General features: G+C 44.3%; 2 protein-coding genes across 7 annotated transcripts in view; one reads left to right on the forward strand and one right to left on the reverse strand.

Moving 5' to 3' along the window:
* CNGB3 (cyclic nucleotide gated channel subunit beta 3) overlaps positions 1-6744 on the forward strand; it is a 140586-nt gene extending 133842 nt beyond the window's left edge. The window contains exons 15-17 of the mRNA XM_073329320.1: positions 2082-2228; positions 5511-5688; positions 6480-6744. Of these exons, the coding sequence (XP_073185421.1) occupies positions 2082-2228; positions 5511-5688; positions 6480-6725 (571 nt within the window). The 3' untranslated portion in view covers positions 6726-6744. The remainder of the gene's footprint in view (positions 1-2081; positions 2229-5510; positions 5689-6479) is intronic.
* A 5705-nt stretch (positions 6745-12449) lies between these two features.
* Positions 12450-17044, reverse strand: part of CPNE3 (copine 3) — a 63333-nt gene continuing 58738 nt past the window's right edge. For all 6 annotated transcript variants that reach the window (XM_073330648.1, XM_073330650.1, XM_073330645.1 and 3 more), the window contains one exon: positions 12450-16300. In XM_073330648.1, the coding sequence (XP_073186749.1) occupies positions 16190-16300 (111 nt within the window). In that variant the 3' untranslated portion in view covers positions 12450-16189. The remainder of the gene's footprint in view (positions 16301-17044) is intronic.

The raw sequence follows: 17044 nt of genomic DNA on the forward strand, positions 1-17044 counted from the left end.
TACAAACATGCGTTCTTTGCCTAGGATTTAAAAAAACAAAACAGAAAAAAAAACAACAAATGGTAGTGGCCTTGGACAAATGTGTAGGGAGCGTTCACCTAGCCTTTATAAAACGTTTTAAGTAACTGGGTTAACTGACTATCAATGGAGGTACAAAAGTCTAGTGCAGATGAACCCTTTCATACTAATTATAGAAAGGAGATTTTCAGCATTCATATCAAGACCTGGAATACACTGTGCTACGTCGCTTACTTAGATTGTTGCACGGGTGGGACAGCAAAGTGAAGTCTGCTGAATCCAAGACCAACAGCTCAGATTTGTATTTGTACAGGTGTCTAAACTTTTACTTGTGTACCCTACTCCTCATGGCAGACTGCTGTTTGTGAAGCTAATCTCTTTCATCACTTTCAAAACAAAGTCCCCTCACCTTCAGGCAGGCAATTTACAAGCTGTCAGGCAAAGAGACCTTCTACATCCATACCATTCAACTTGCCAGGGTTCAGGTATGGGATGCAATGTGTGACAGACTCACAATCAGGGTCACAAAACAGTGATTCAGGAGTAATGCTGCAGGAGTCATTCATCTGGAGCAAATAATTTTTTCTATGTCAGGGCCATGCTTCTTTATTTCTGATGTCAATAGTTTCCAACCAGAATAGTGAGGGAATGCCAAATTTATGTAGAACATAGGGAATTTTTAGACTTAAATTAGTGACAACCTTGAAGTAAGGCTCATCTGAGAGGCATTTTTCTATCCAGCAAGATTTCTTACATTTCTAGTACAGTAAAAGCGGTGTTATCTGGCACTTTATCAACCAGAAAGCTCTATTAACCGGCATTTCTGATATCTTCCAATACAAATCTTCAGTCCAGTAATCGGGACTAGTGTACGGCCCAGGAGGTTATGCAATTGCACATTCTGCACTCTACTTTTATGCAAAAAGAGGCAGAAGACAAGTAAGCCAGCTGATATCAGGGATCTAATTCAAAAAAGCATCTTCTAGGGCAGAGGTGGGCAAACTACAGCCCGTGTGCCAAATCTGGCCCGCAGGCCCCTCCTGCCCAGCCCCTGAGCTCCTGGCCCGGGAGGCTCGCCCCCAGCCCCTCCCCTTCCCCCACAGCCTCAGCTCACTGCGCGCCGCCGGCCCGGCGCTCTGCGGTGACGTGGCTGGCTCCAGCCGGGCAGCGCGGCCGTAGCACCATCAGCACCAGTGCTCCAGGCAGCGCGGTAAGGGGGCAGGGAGTGGGGGGGGGGGGTTGGATAGAGGGCAGGGGAGTTCAGGGTGGTGATCAGGGGGCAGGAGTGTGGATAGGGGGCAGGGCGGTCGGAGGGTGGGGAACAGGGGGATTGGATGGGGCAGGGGTCCCAGGGGGGCAGTCAGGAAGGAGAGGGGGGGTTGGATGGGGCAGCAGGGGCAGTCAAGGGCAGGGGTTTTGGAGGCAGTCAGTGGACAAGAAGGGGTGGTTGGATGGGGCTGGTGTCCTGGGGGTGGGGCAGGCAGGAATGAGAGGAGGGGCTGGATGGGGTGGCGGGGGGCAGTCGGGGCGGGGGTTCTGGGGGAGGTCAGGGGGGTTGGATGGGGCAGGAATACTGGGGGGGACATCGGGGGCGAGAAGTGGGGGTGGGGAGAAGATAGGGGGCGGGAGCTGGGCCACGCCTGGCTGTTTGGGGAGGCACAGCCTCCCCTAACTGGCCCTCCATACAAATTTCCAAAATCCAAAAACCCCTCAGGCCAAAAAGTTTGCCCCTGTTCTAGGGTGTATCATAGGGTCATTACAAATTCAGCCCAATCTCCTACACCTTCTACATCTACAATGATAATTGATGTTGATAATGACCCTGCGGCACTGCAAGATCCTGAAGTGCCTTCTGAATCATCAAAGAAAGATTAAATTAGGTTCAGTATAGTTTTAGTGTTAAGTACAGAGAAGCATTGAAGTACCTCAGATAACAGGTAACTGTGGGGTAAATGTGAACTTTTTGATCGCTGAATTAAATGAAGAAAACACCAAACACCTGGAAAGAGACGCATAACATATGCAAGTTCTAACCCTACTTTCTCGTATTGTTTCCATTGCAGCTTACTAGCGGCAAGTGGAGGAAATCGGCGGACCGCTAACGTGGTGGCACATGGATTTGCCAATCTCTTTATTCTAGACAAGAAGACCCTCAATGAAATCTTGGTGCACTATCCAGACTCTGAAAAGCTCCTGATGAAGAAGGCTAAGTATGGCCCCTGCAGTGTTGGTTTAGATACAGAATTAAGAATTTTGATTGATAGTTACGTTTGTTTCTTAGAAAAACTAGTTCTTGTTGTGGGATTATCATGGTAACTTTTGGTAGATTTCATGAGGTCACGGCAGGGATGCCAGTAGTCAGGGAAAGGCAGTAAATATAGAGAAGTTAAGAACCAAGTTTCAACTCTCCTTTCCATAAAGGATGACAAACACATAAGTGTTTAGAAGCAAACAGGACCCCTCAGGTGCTCAACCAGTTCCTCACCTTGGCCTGCATTTCCTGGGCAGGAATACTGCAAGATAGTGCTCAATTTAGGGGCACATTTTCAATGGTGCAGTTGTGCGGATACAAATGAGCCTGTAGGCAAATGCTTTTCTGTATCCACAGGTTGATGGACCATAGGAGCTGGAGGTCCCTTCCTACCTTTCTGTGATTTCCAGGAGCCCTAAGGGTGTACAAATGCAGGTTTTAAATTAGGCCTAACAAAAGCATGTCCAGGGTCTATGTATACACAGAGTTTAGCTGGGTGTGGTCAGTGCACAGATTTGTATTTATCAACTTCCTTTTCTCCCCACTTTGGCTGTATCTCTACAGATCCCCTCTTTGCCCCAATCCTGTTTAGACCTGTGACCAGCTAACGTGTTGTTCGGTTACTCTCAGCACTGCTGGAATATACTATAAATAATGGTCTGAACCTCTGTTTTAAATCAATATAACTTAACTAATCAAATTAAAAACTCCAATTATAAACAAAAAAACCAGGAAAACAAGTCTCTCCAAAAGACTTAAAAAAATAGGTAAAACAATGTAGCACTGGTAAAACAGTTAATATTTTTACTATGCTTAAGCCACTAACTTTGTGTGCTTGATTGTGGCATAAGGTTGGTGTCAAGCACCAAAACAGCTGGAGAAGCTTCTCCCAGCTTCCTGAACCTGGCAAGAGAAAACACAAGCATATTAGTGATTTTTTCAGATTACAGTGAGGATACCAATTTACAGTTGCATTCGCTGCAATAAGCTCCCTCCAACATTCAGATGAACGAGAATTCCCATTCACCCTGCCATGGTGCATCAGCGCCACCACTGTTCCATTCCTCAATCCCTGGGAAGTGGTTCAGTAAAGCTTTGCACAGACAGCTTGTTTGCCTACAAGCCGTGCAATCCTTGAACAGAAATAAAAGCATGCTAATCTGCTTCTTGATGCTGCTCATACCTGCTGTCCTGTGTTTCTAGTCTACAGCTGCATATGTAAGCGAGGGAATGGTCCCGCTCTTGTGTGGAACTTTCCTGGCTTCTGCACTACCCCAGTGAAGTGGGCTAGCGAAAGGATCTGAGTCCTCGCTCCCACTTCCTTTACCCAGTGCCCTCCCTGCCCTTGAGGACTCCCCTTCCACTCTCCTGTCTGGCAGAGTCCTCGTAACCCCGAAAGGGCTGGGCCCAGGATTCCTGAGGAGCTCGAAACCCCAACCCTGCTGTGGTCACCTAGGACAGGGGCTAGGGTGTCCTCACTCTGGGGTACTCTCTCTGCACTGGACACTTCTCTGACCCACTGGCCATTACATACAGGTTAAAGCAAATGCAAGTTATTTAATCAACAATTAATTTTAAAAAGAATGAGGAAAAATGGGAAAGTTTAAAGGAAACACCTCAACCCGCTCTGTGGCAGGGAACATCACAAACAGTGTCTCTGGAATGTCAGGGCAGTTCACAGTCTGTTTCTTCTAAGTCCCAGGCCTTCTTCTCAGGCCCTGGCTGTGCTGCCGGGATGCTGTGGGTTGGACACTTGCTCTGGTGGTGGCCTCATGCTCTCAGGCTCCAAGTGGTAGGACCCTTCTGCCAAGTGTCGCCCCTGCCCTGTCGGGGTTACGATCCAAGCCTGGCCTGCAGAGCCTTTTGGCTGAGGCGTGTCTCTGTGCTGGGCCCACTGCCCAGGGTCCCCCTCGGTCTCCCCAGCTGCTTACCGCACCCAGCTCCAGACTGCTCCAGCCCCACTGTCTCTGCACTGCTGCTGCTGCTGCTCTGCCTCCAGCTCCCTGGGCTGCTTCTTTGGCCCCTCTGGCTCTGGTTGCTGCAGCTCTGCTCCCAGGACAGGTCTGCTCTCTCTGGGCTGTGCCTCTGGCTTTGGGGCTGCAGCTCTGCTCCCAGGACAAGGTCTGCTCTCTTGATCTGGCACAGCTCGCTCCCCAGCTCAGCTTGGGCCCCTGCTTTTTCCTTAGCTCAGCCCCACTCTGTCTGACCCAGGTAAATCCAGCTCACACGGAAGATAAGACTTCCCTGGCCTCCTGACTCCCTGATTAGCCTGCCCGCCCTGTCATTCAGGCTGACCTGGAGTTTTGGCCTCTCCCCATTGTTCCTGGGAGCTGTCAGTCTCAGGGTCCTAATTCCCCATTGACCCTTTCCCCTTTTTAGTACTGGGAGCTAGCCAACCAAAACACCCCCACTGAACGTTAGTAAGGGGGCAACAGTCCCCTTACACATAGTTTACTGTCACAAGTAAGTTCTTGCTGCTGTTAGTGCCTGAAAAACCAACAGTTTTGGAAGAGTGAGGTCCAGCCTAGTTTGCCATGTGCATCATCAACAAAACTACCCACTAAAATATGATTCCATTATCTTTGTTGGTGGTAATCAGGCATAGCACAGAATGGGAAGTCCATGGATTGTTTTCCAGATATCACATTGTATGGGCAGTGCTGGCTACTAGAAAGCTTTTGGTTCTATACAGTGATTTACTGAAGGAGTATGACAGAGACATACACCAACCTGCCACCTTTCTGAGTCTAAGCACCAAACAGCGATTCACATGGCAGGTCACTTCAGTGCACTATCACTTCTATTCATTTCAGTGCAAAATCCACTAGCAGAGGGAATGCTCAATGTGCAAAGACCCATCTGCAGTGCAGATCAGAGAGGAGAATTTTGCCCCTCGTGCACATCCCGTGGCAGTAAAGAAGTGTGCTCTCTTTTATGTCTGTTTCTCACCTTACCCTATACAATCCTCCTTCGATGCGACCTTGTTTGGAGCACGCATTTGTTTTACCTGCATCCTGCAGAGAAGAAATAGATTTCAAAATTCAAACAGCAGCAATTTGCCATAGATCCATACTCTGGTGAATGGTACCTTCCTTCCCCTTTTCTTTTCTAAGTTTGGGATGAAAAACAACCCTGAAAAAAGTTACAAGGGTTTCATGCTTTCATTTGGAGTTTTAGTAATATCTTAGCATTAGACTCGGCAGTTCTCACTGTGGTGTGTTATCGTCCATCTTATCTACAGGGTGCTACTGAAGGAGAAGGGTAAGCCCACTGAAGAGCCACAAGCACAAACAAAAGGCTTGACCAGTCTCTTTGCACCAAAACCAGAAACTCCCAAACTATTCAAAGCAATGTTTGGAAGGTCAGGAAAAGGAGGCCTCGCTATGCTGCTCAAGATGAAGCAACAGCAAGCTGCTCAGGTAACCCACCACAAATACAAAAGACTGTTCAGAATGCTCAAGCGATAAGCAGGGGGAAAACCCAAGAGAGGAACTTACCAGGTTTGGGCAAACATATTGCATGAAATCCTGGCCCTGCTGAAATGACCAAATTCCTAGTTACTTCAACAGGGCAAGATGTAACCCATAGTGCCTAATCACAAACATCATGGGTTCAAAAATTTGACTCAAATGTTATTGGAGTCCTGTTCTGCCTAGGACAGAGTGAGCAAAAGCAGAGTGGCAGCAGAGAGAAAAAAGGTCAAGGGAAATGGGAGTAAGAACTGCTTTTTTATAGGCCTTCGGGGGCAACTGAGCCATTTTTAACCTCTAACAAAACCATGATGCCCCTTGAAAGCATTATCCTACAACCAGCAACAGAATCCAGCTGATGGCAAAGCACTGCTTAACTTATTGGCTATTCAAACTCTCACCTTTTCCCTACTGCTTTACAAATCATGGAGACAAATTTAAGATTAACACATTTAGCAAAAACTGAGTAAATCCAAACAACTTCTATAAATAAAAGTCAAATTTATAAGTAGCAAGCCATTAAATGCAATAAGTAATTCCCACACAATAGCCTACTTTAGGGAATAGGCAAATTAATAATAATCTTGTTCTGTTCTACTTATCCACTAGTAGGTGGCAGTAGTAAATTCTGTGTCCATTCCCATATTCCTACCCATACCTTAAGACTCCACACTCAGAGTAGAATATGGGTTCTTGGATTTTGTCTGCAGCGCTAAGAAATGTATAACTTTTCATTACAGGAAAAAACTGAAGAAATGAAACCTGAGCCAGAGGAAAAGAAACCTGAACCAGCACCAGAACCCACAGCCCCACCTAAACCATCAGTGGAAAAGGAAGAGTCAGTTGCAAATTTTCAACCTCCACCTAAGCCAGTTCTGCACAGAGGAACCACTAACAAGTCTCTTGTCATCACCATGGTTCCTTCCCCCATAGCAGGAGAAGGAGAGGTTCTCACTGTTGAGGTCAAAGAAAAGAGACAGGAGTAGATGGTGGACTGGGTTGTGGTCATACCTAGAATCTTTCTGAGGAGAGAAAGGGCATGGTATAGCTTTGAGTCAGAGTGCAGAACTATTCTCTTCCCTCATCCCACAGAGAGAATGTACTTTGCCTCCAGACCTTGATTGTGGAATATTACATTTTGTGTAGCAAAGTAATTAGAGCACAGATTGCACCCTTACGCCTATTTATTTCTTGCTTCCTCCATGCTCTCACTCATCTCTTACTCCTTGCCCCTACTTCTCCTTACCCCTCTCTTCCTAGTTCTCTCTTTCTTATTACTCTTCCTCCTGGTTTTCCTCTTGATTAGTTTGATCTTTGTTTATATGTGTCTCTTTTTCTATTTTCTATTCTGGTTTTCTATCATAATCCTTTACCTTGTTACTGCATTAATATTGCTGAGGTTGTTAATATTTGCCCTTATTTTTCTCTCTCCTTATTTTATATTTCTAACAAGTGACTTGCTTTTGTAACCAACATGGGCTCAATTCAACTACAGTTCATGGTTTCAGTGCTTTCAGTTTTGGTCTCCAGAGGGCAGAAGACCACACAGCAAAACCATCATCAATAAAAGTCAGTGCAATCACCAAAAAGACAGAGGGGATAATGATCCTGCAAATCTCAGTGTCACCTCGAAACTGTTGAAAGTAGGAGCCTTCAGTTCAGTAAAGGTAGCTGAATATACGGAATAAAAAACTAAAGCAATGTGTTTTTCAAAAGTGGCCTTTAATTTTGGATGCTCTACTTTGTATAATCAGAGTTTGACTTTCATAGGTGCTGAGCAACCCCAACTCTACCTGAAGTCTGTGGGCACTGCAGGTGGCTCACCACCTCTGAAAAGGAAGGCCTCAGTATCTGAAGTTGAACACCCACAATTAAAGGCTGTTTTTGAAAAATGTGGACCGTTACATCTTGTAGCTACTGCTATAAATGACCACTGATCTTTGCGTCAGTCAGTCACAGACAATCGGTTCCTGCAGTCATGACTCAGGCAAAATTTTGAGCTGCCTAGGAAACTATTTTGCCATTCGACATCAGCACAAACCCAAGACCTTTCAAAGAGTAACGAAAAATGAGAGTGCCACCCCTCAGAAAAGTGAACAGCCTGGTGATTAGGGTATGTGCCTGGCAGACCTAGGTTCAAGTCCCTGATCCAAATCAGGCAGAACAATAACTTGATACGAGGCCTCTGATATCCCAGGTGAGTGCCCTAACCACTGGGATATTGGCTGTTCTTGGTGTGTGTCTGGCCACATATTTCAATCCTCAACCTGAGAAACTGTTCCTGAGGAAAAGTTCATCAAAACTGGTTTTGCTGAAAAATTCCTGAAATCGACGGGAGCTTTGCCTGACTAAAGACTGCAGTACTGAACCTTATATGGTCAAGAAGCTCTACACTTTCTCTTGGAAGATTAAGACACTTGCCTGACATGTTCCTTGGAGTCTTCATACCGATGATGAAGATTCCTGCCACACTAACAACATACCAAGAGTAATTGCTACTAGACAAGAATCAGCCCATGTAAGAAAAATGTGCCTCCCACACATAGGAAGAATAGAGCCAGACTGGAGAGTGGATATAGAGTAATTCAGCTAATGCACACCCAGTAGCACATTGGTGCCCAAATGTTTCCTGTTGCTCCCCCCTTTACCAGGAATGGAATCTATCCATGTCCCCCCTCCATTACTGCACAGTGAATTCAGCAGAGGAGCTTGGGCTGAAGGTGGCACTGGGGGCAGAACTGGGTGTGGTGGAAGAGCTGGGGCTAGAGGCAATGCTGGTCTGGTGTGGAGAGAGAACGAGGGCAGAGCCGGGCTGGGGGCTAACGGAGCTGTGGCTGGGACCAGAGATGGCCTTGGCACGGAACGGAGCTGGGCCTGGGGCTGGAGCTGGGCAGGGGGCGCAGTGGAACTGGGTGGTGCTTTCTCCCTACCCCCACCCCATGGGTGCTGGCCCAGGCCCACCCATGCATCCACCCCCAAACATTCCTCCACACACCCCTAGGGGAGTGCGCTCCACAGTTTGGGGACTACTGGAGTAGCATCTCAGAATGATTTCAAACTTAAATTCACCACACAACTCTTGCTTTGCACATGAAGCCTTCTGTGTGTACTAAAGACAATTATTCATTGTCCTGGGTTTTATATAGCTTTGAAGTAAAGTAAGAGTGTTACTGGGGTGGTGTAATAGATTATGGAAAGGAAGGAAAATATATCGAAACACATTTTAAAATTGTGAGAGTGATGGGCTAAGCCATTATTGCAATAGAGATCTGACCCACTTCTGCAAATACAAGTAACATCAATAAACCTTTTCACGGTTGGCACATCAGAATGAAATTTATCAATCGCTTTGACATGGATTGTAAAGGAAGGGCTGAATTGCAGCAGCAGTTTCTTGCAACACCTGCGCATTCCCCATTATCCATTGGAATATTAGTTTGTAAACGTTCAGGGTTGAAAGCAAGGTTGGTGATTCCATCTAGAAGACAATCCGATTTGTGTCCAGCTTTCAAATTGCTCAAGCTTTCAAATATAAAAGAGTGGCAATGATTGTTGCAACCTCTGTGGCATGTAGATGGGTCCAAGGGAAGAGGTCAGCTTGCTGACAATTGAAAGTAAATTTAGGATGCTCTTATCTAGGTGGCAGAAGTATCCTCACACCTTCTTGTCAACTGTCTAAATGGGCCATCTTGATTATCACTACAAAAGTGTTTTTCTCCTGCTGATAACAGCTCATCTTAATTAATTAGCTTCTTACAGTTGGTATGACTAATTCCACCTTTTCATGTTCTGTGTGTATATATATATTTATCTTCTTACTATATGTTCCATTTTATGCATCCAACAAAGTGGGCTGTAGCCCACGAAAGCTTATGCTCAAATAAATTTGTTAGTCTCTAAGGTGCCACAAGTACTCCTGTTCTATTTATCTAGGTGGAGGGCTTGTTCAAATGACCTCCCTGAATTCCTGCTTGGGGCCCAGTTTTTAGGGCCTCTCTGAGACCCACCTAGGGCTCCTCTCAGAGTGCAAACAAGAGTAGGCTGAAGTATGTTGTGTGAGATCAGGTGGAAAGTGCACAATTCTGTCCAAGTGAAGAGGGCAACTGTTAAATTGAGCGAAGAAATCAAGTATTCATTAGAGAGTGAAATGCAAACTTCTCTGGTAGAACCATTCCTTGTCCGATTTACAAATATTTGCTGTACTAATTAGGTACTATGGAATACTCTATCATCATCTATAGTAAAATACAGTGCCAAGAATGGTTTCAGAGTAACAGCCGTGTTAGTCTGTATTCGCAAAAAGAAAAGGAGTACCTGTGGCACCTTAGAGACTAACCAATTTATCTGAGCATAAGCTTTCGTGCGCTACAGCTCACTTCATCGGATGCATACTGTGGAAAGTGTAGAAATTGGTTAGTCTCTAAGGTGCCACAAGTACTCCTTTTCTTAGTGCCAAGAACGAAAAAGATGTAGCCTATGGATATGTGATGATTGCAATGGGATTATTTCTGGATGCTGAAAAGAGAGGGCAATTTGTTGGCTAATTAGTCTTTTCCATATCTTACTTAGTTTGTAAGGACCAAGTCTTATTCCACTTCTACTCAGAACCGAGACAAAAGAGCGAGAACCCAGGGAGGGAGTAGAGTACCTCTGCTGGGTAGCATGTTTCTCTCCTTGCTGTAGCCTCACAGAACCCTCTTTGCTGGAATGATGCAGATGAGCAGCAGCCACAATGGATTTCACATTGGAAACGTGAGCTGGTGTTAACGCTGCTTCAAGCTCCCCACTCTGTAGCACAGAAGACTGCTTGTGGGAAAGCTGAGAGGAGGTACAAGATTCCATGAGGATTGGGACTTCCACACAGGACTCTGGTTTGGGAAATGAACCTCTCAAACATTCCTATAGGGGAGGGTCAATTTCCTGCTCTCTATGGGGAAAAATCTGTGTAGATTACAATATGGCTCCCAATCTATCAGCAGGAGCATGCAGTGGTTTAATATCATATCAAAAGCATGTAGTCACACACTGCCCTTAATGTACAGAGAGAAGACCCAAATATCCTACATAATGTGAATGTGTGTTAAATGACTTTACAGTAAGAACAGGAGTTTGGCATGGTAACTAGGACTGGTAGGATAAAGCTCAGGTTAAATTAGTAATGTATTTTGATGTTCTGCAGCATTTGTAGTTCAAGTAGTGCTACTTAACTAAATGTCAAAACCCCTCGAGGTCTCAAATATATTTGATCATTTCTTCCAAAGCAGCAAGAAAAATGTGAAATACAAGTGAAATGGGTGTTTAATGTTTTTTTTATATAGTTGAACATAAAAATCCTGTTCCCAATATAGAAATTCCAAAAGATAACAGGGTGCAAAATATCAATCATCATTCTCTATAGAATACCAGAAATGGTGTAATTCTGAATTTCCAAAGGACACTGAAAGTCACTGCTAACCTTTATACCTGGCTGTTTGGCCAAAAACAAGATGTTATGAAGCCAATCTCTTTACACTTTGCTTCTATGAACAAAGGAGTGTTATTAATTTATAAAAAATACTTCACAGAGCATAAAACCCTGAGCAAAAGTATATTTGAACTGCATGTATAAACTAGAAGCAGGAAACCTGGAAAGCCTCTTTATAGCACCTACAAAGGGAGTACTCTCTGTGTTTGATAGGAAAAGTTGAAAAGAAAATACACCAAAAGAAGAGTAGTATATTGAAGTTTGCAGTTTTAATGAATTCGGTCATATTGTTCCATTAATTATCTTTATCACAAATATTAAGGAAATTACCTTTTTTGAAGTCTGGTCATAAAGATCTCTCTCTGCCATACACATTCATGTACTTTTTCCCCTTTGTTTGCTAATAGTGTGTATCTACCTTCTTTGATTATGAAGACTGCTATATATAACGTTTACCACAAGGTGGTGCTAGCAAGCTGCAAGCATGTTCCTACTGAAAAGCAGAAAATTAAATACAGCTATAGTTATATTCGTTAACATTAGTCTAAGGCATTTGTTACATTTAAAATTAGAAAAACTGATGATGCATTTCCCCCCTTGGAACATTACTTCACTTTAACACCTTCAGTTCTACACAGCCATCTGTACTTATGTTTGGAATTTTTTTTTTTTAAATATATGAAGGAAAAAAAAGGAAAAAAAAAAGGACAATTAAGTTAGCTCAGGAACCAGAGGGTAGCCTGTCTTGCAACACCGAGAAAGAGACACATAACAGAGATATGTACTGAAGTCCTGAGAGAAGGGGAGGTTGGGGTTTTGTGCAAATCCAGCCTAGCTCTTTCAAATACAGTCTGACAATTCGGTGTCATGGGTACATTTTCTAGCATGAAGAGGCCAGAGGGCAGGAGGGCTTGCCAAATAAAATACTATGCGTTCTCTATTACAGAAGGTATGAAAGCGCATATGTGTAGTCTTAACTGTTCAGATGTTCTATTGGATGTATTCCATATACAACAGAGGTATGATAGCTGTTATCTAAAAATCAGTTACCTATATGTAATAGTACCCAGTAACATTCTTAAATGCTACTGCGTACTACCACCGAAGTTCAGAAGAATCCACTTCGTAATCATTCTGGTAGACAGTGGAGAGGATCACCAAAGGATCCCATTCATGAGCACACGTTTCAGTTCTTCCAGATAATGAATTAATGCCACATCTTGTTCTCCCTTTTTAAAATGGCACATTTGGCATTACAGTAGTTTACTGCTGTGAATAAGTTTGCTATCAATTTGCAGCTGTGACACCGTTGGATCCCTACTCTCAATACTTAATTCTTTGGGTCTGAGGTACAACGATTAATGGTTGTACTGTACTTATAAAGTAACACTTGCACGTCTCTGATGTAAAGAATGATTCTGTAGCTAAATTCTTCAGCTGTAAACAAAAAATCAAATTAGATTAAAATAGAAAGTTAGAATTTGACTTGATATGAAGTATTTCAATTATTCGAGCTATTTGGGAACATCTCGGGGAAAAACAAAAACAAGTCATATGGCTTCAATCATATTAACTAACATTTTACCTGACTATCTACAACCCATAAAACAGTATCATAGGGCTATCATGATAGTCTAAGTCAGCAACAAAAAACAGATTTTTTGATGGTATCGGCATACGGCAGAGAATGTAGTGAAAATCTAGAGGTTCCAGCACATAATGAAGGCATAGATGTAGACTAATCTACTACAAGTGAGTATTCTACTGAGTGCATAGAATGGCTACTGTAATGCTTTGGAAATTCATTCCAGCCCATATGGTTCCAGTTTATCATCATTATACAACTCAGAACCCTTGTCAGCCAATCAGATTGTTTCCCAATCTAATCTACTTCAAATGCATAATTACAGAATTAAAATGTTCATAAGACATTTAGGAAATGGGCAAACATTTCTGCATTATTTACCATATGTATTATACACACAGGTAGGATCAGAAGGAGTTGCTATGCCAGTGACCCAGGGTATAAGTGGAATGTGGGAAAAGAAGGGAAGACAAGAGTTCAAGTAAGAGGGCAAGAGCTAGAGCCTGAAAAGTTTGAGATGCCCACTAGAGCAAAGGTGGGCAAACTATGGCCCACAGGCCACATCTGGCCCGCAGGACCCTCCTGCCCAGCCCCTGAGCTCCTGGCCCAGGAGGCTCGTCCCTGGCTCCTCCCCTGCTGTTCCCCCTCCCCTGCAGGCTCAGCTCACTGCGCTGCTGCCGCAATGCTCTGGTCGCGGGGCTACGAGCTCTTGCCGAGCAGCACAGCTGCAGAGCCCGGCCTGACCTGGTGCTCTGTGCTGGGCGGTGGCATGGTTGGTTCCAGCTGGGCAGCACAGCTGCCTGTCCTGGTGCTCTGGGAGGTGCACCTGTAGCGCCGCCAGCCACCGGTACTCCAGGCAGCATGGCAAGGGGGCAGGGGAGTGGCGTCAGAGGGTGGGGAACAGGGGTTTAATGGGGGCAGGGGTCCCGGGGGGGCAGTCAGGAAGGAGAGAGGGGGTTGGATGCAGCGGTGGGGGGCAGTCAGGGGCAGGGGTTCCAGAGGCAGTTAGGGAGAAGGGGTGGTTGGATGGGGCAGGGGTCACCGGGGGTCAATCAGGAATGAGAGGAGGGGTTGGATGGGGTGGCAGGGGTGTGTGTGGCGCAGTCAGGGGCAGGGGGTCCGGAGGTGGTTAGGAAGGGGTGGATGGGGCAGAGGTCCCGGGGGGGGGGGGGGTCAGACAAGGGGCGGGGCCAGGCCACAGCCTCCCCTAACCAGCCCTCCATACAATTTCGGAAACCTGATGTGGCCCTTGGGCCAAAAAGTTTGCCCACCCCTGCACTAGAGAGACAGATTTTCCAGTTTCTTTAAATTCTGCACGGCAAATGCCAGTGAGAAAGATCCAACCAAAAAAAAAAAAAAAAAGAGAGGATTCAAGAACAGCAATAAAACTTAACAGGATTATATGCTGGGATGAGGAGTCTTCCTTAAAGTACATTATTAAAAAAAAAAATTCTTCGGGGCGGGAGGGGGGGACCCCATCAGCAGCTGCACTGGCCTAGGTGTGACACTGTAGTGCGGCAGGATTCAGCAAGCCAGGAGTTGAGCACATAGTTGAGTGTGAGAGATAGATCTGCATTGGCGAATACAGTAAGCACAAATAACGAGAAGTCCAAATTCAGTGTCTGATTCTGCAGTGACCTTGCACATAGGACTCCTATGGAAGTCAATGGGAGTGATGCACTTGAGTAGCTGCAGAACAATATCCATAAAGATGATCTGCAAAGGAAAGATCCTTGTGCCTTTTTTGACTCTGTCTGAGTTGTACCTACAGGCCTGAAAGGGTTTTGTTTAAAAAAAAAAAGTTCCCCTTCTAGAGTCTGACCTTAGAAATTCTAGTTCTCTACCCTATTGCAATTGGAGAACTAATCAAATTAACACATCACAAGAGACAAAACACTAAAAGAAGAGTAAGTGTGAGTCAAGATTTATAGTCAGTTTAAAAACTCAGTGTTTGTTAACACCAATGCCTAATTGATTCTTGAAAAGAATGGGAGGATATTAACAATTCAAATTCCCACCCCTTCTACTAAGATGAGAGGTCACAATATTAATCAGAGACCTCTCAGTAGTCCTCCAGTAAAACCAAGGAAGACCAGGCTTGATATCCATGATGTAAAGATTTTAAAAAAAAGCAAGCAGAGAAGTTTTTTTCTAGGATTTTTTCAGACTTTTAAGTATACCATGAGCAAACAAAAAAGGCACAAAGCAAATTTTTAAAAAATTAATTGCAGGTCACCACTAATACAAAGTAGCTGAGAGAGTACTACCAGGAAAATAAAAGATCACTCACTTTAAAGCCAACTAGGGGGCATTTCAAGACCTGTACAAAACAGGTTAAAATGGTACACACTGTAGTCCTTTCAAAAGCTCTCTCCATATGAGAAGATATAATTACAAAAAATATATAAAGCAACTTAAAAATTCAAGAGTGAAAAGTTTTGTTTTCCTCTTTAGCAATGGAATTTGTACTAGTTACCACCAAGGTCAATTAATAGTCACATGTGATAGCTTTACATAAAGTGATTTGCATTTGCAGTTTTCCAGCATAGTATATTGTCATATAAATCTTAAAACTCTTTACAGCATCTGCACTGAAGGCCAACAGAGTTTTTTTTAGATCATTTAGATGGCTACCTTGATTAAAAGCAGTTGGCTGCATCTGTACAGTTACTTAATGATCCACATTATGCAGTCTGTGTTTACTGTTTCATCCCTTTTATTAATATTGAGAGATGATGGCCCAGATTCCCAGGTCTGGCCAAGAGGAACTAAAGGCATAAGTCAGGAGATGGTGTGCAAAGGTGTCTTTAAAGCTCTGCTTTTGCACTGCTCCAACTCTGGTGCTGAACCCTGCGTTATGGCTGCTGTAACATATGCCAGCCTGAAACAGTCACAGGGTCCTGAAAAGTAGCCCAGGCTAGAAGCGCAAGTACATAGCCCAGCCACATACCCCTCTCTGTAGACACTCCCTGCTACATCAGCTCTACAATACTGAAGACCATGGCACACTGGGGTGATTCTCCCTGGAGCAGTTCAGCCAGCTTGATGACCTTATTACACCAGCCCTGCAGCACAAAGCAGCAGCACCACACCCAACAACTTGGCACAGTCGGTTCATGATTTTCATATTCAGCTTACTTGAAATGTTATTTTCTACCAAATTTGCCCAGGTGGGGCCTTTATCATAATCAACATGAGTATTAAACAGGGTACATCTTTGTCTCAAGTAAAAAAAGCCTGGCAAAGTACATGTTTCCATGCAAAAGCAAACAGACATTAACAGGTCTGAATCAATGTACGCAAAAAAAAAAAAAAAAAATCAAGACAAGTCCATTGACATGCGGGAGTTGCAGGAATCCCAACTGGATTAGCCTCACTCGCCTGTCCCACTCAGTGCTCTCTCACTTTGCGGCAGGATTCTTGGGAGGCTGCAGTTTGTATGTGCTGAAGTAGTTTACCACTTGCTGAGGCACTTCTGCCAGGACACACTGAGCCAGGGCTTCTTTGGGAGCCTTATTAAAAAAAGAACATCAAACTTCAGTCTTAACCATTGGTCAGAGGAGACCTTAAAAGTTTAGGTGCCATCCGTTAATTTGTCCAAACAGAATCTACAGCATTTCTCTCAGGAATTTGCTACAGTGCCCTTGGAAAAAAGCTTCCCTGCCCACCTTTACCTTTCCACTCTTACTACTAAGCAAAATGCTGCAAAGCAGCTGAATGCCTCCCTCCTCTGCAGTGGAGGCTGCCTCTGTGTGGCATATGCAGTTTACAAAGTCTTTTGGGATCCACCAGGATAAAATACACTGAGGAAATTTTTAGCCATGTCAATAAAATCTCTGCTATGCAAGGTTAAAGTGACAGAAGTTAAGCACCTGAGGTTGGTTAAGTGAGTTTTCATCCACATCCTATTATCCCAACCCTCATCTGCAGTAAATGCATTGCTTGTTCTACATGCAATTCCTTCAAAGTATAGTTAGTTTGTATTTCAAGATCAAACCTGTGATACTAGAAAAAGGAAAGTTTGTGTAACTGAAAAACAGATTTAAGCACATCAGTTCTATACCTGAGTAATCATGACGGCACTGCACTAACTGGCAAATTAATCTACAACTTTCTTCTTCTAGACTCAGTCTGATATATACAGGGTTGGCTTTTTGAGTCCTTATTTCCCGTTCCAGTCGGTCTACAAGCAGTTCCTTGGAAACTCTACAGCTAATCAAATACTTTCATATAACATCCAGCCATCTAGTTTGGGT

This window comes from Lepidochelys kempii, chromosome 2, assembly GCF_965140265.1.
Source record: "Lepidochelys kempii isolate rLepKem1 chromosome 2, rLepKem1.hap2, whole genome shotgun sequence".
Lineage (NCBI taxonomy): Eukaryota > Metazoa > Chordata > Testudines > Cheloniidae > Lepidochelys > Lepidochelys kempii.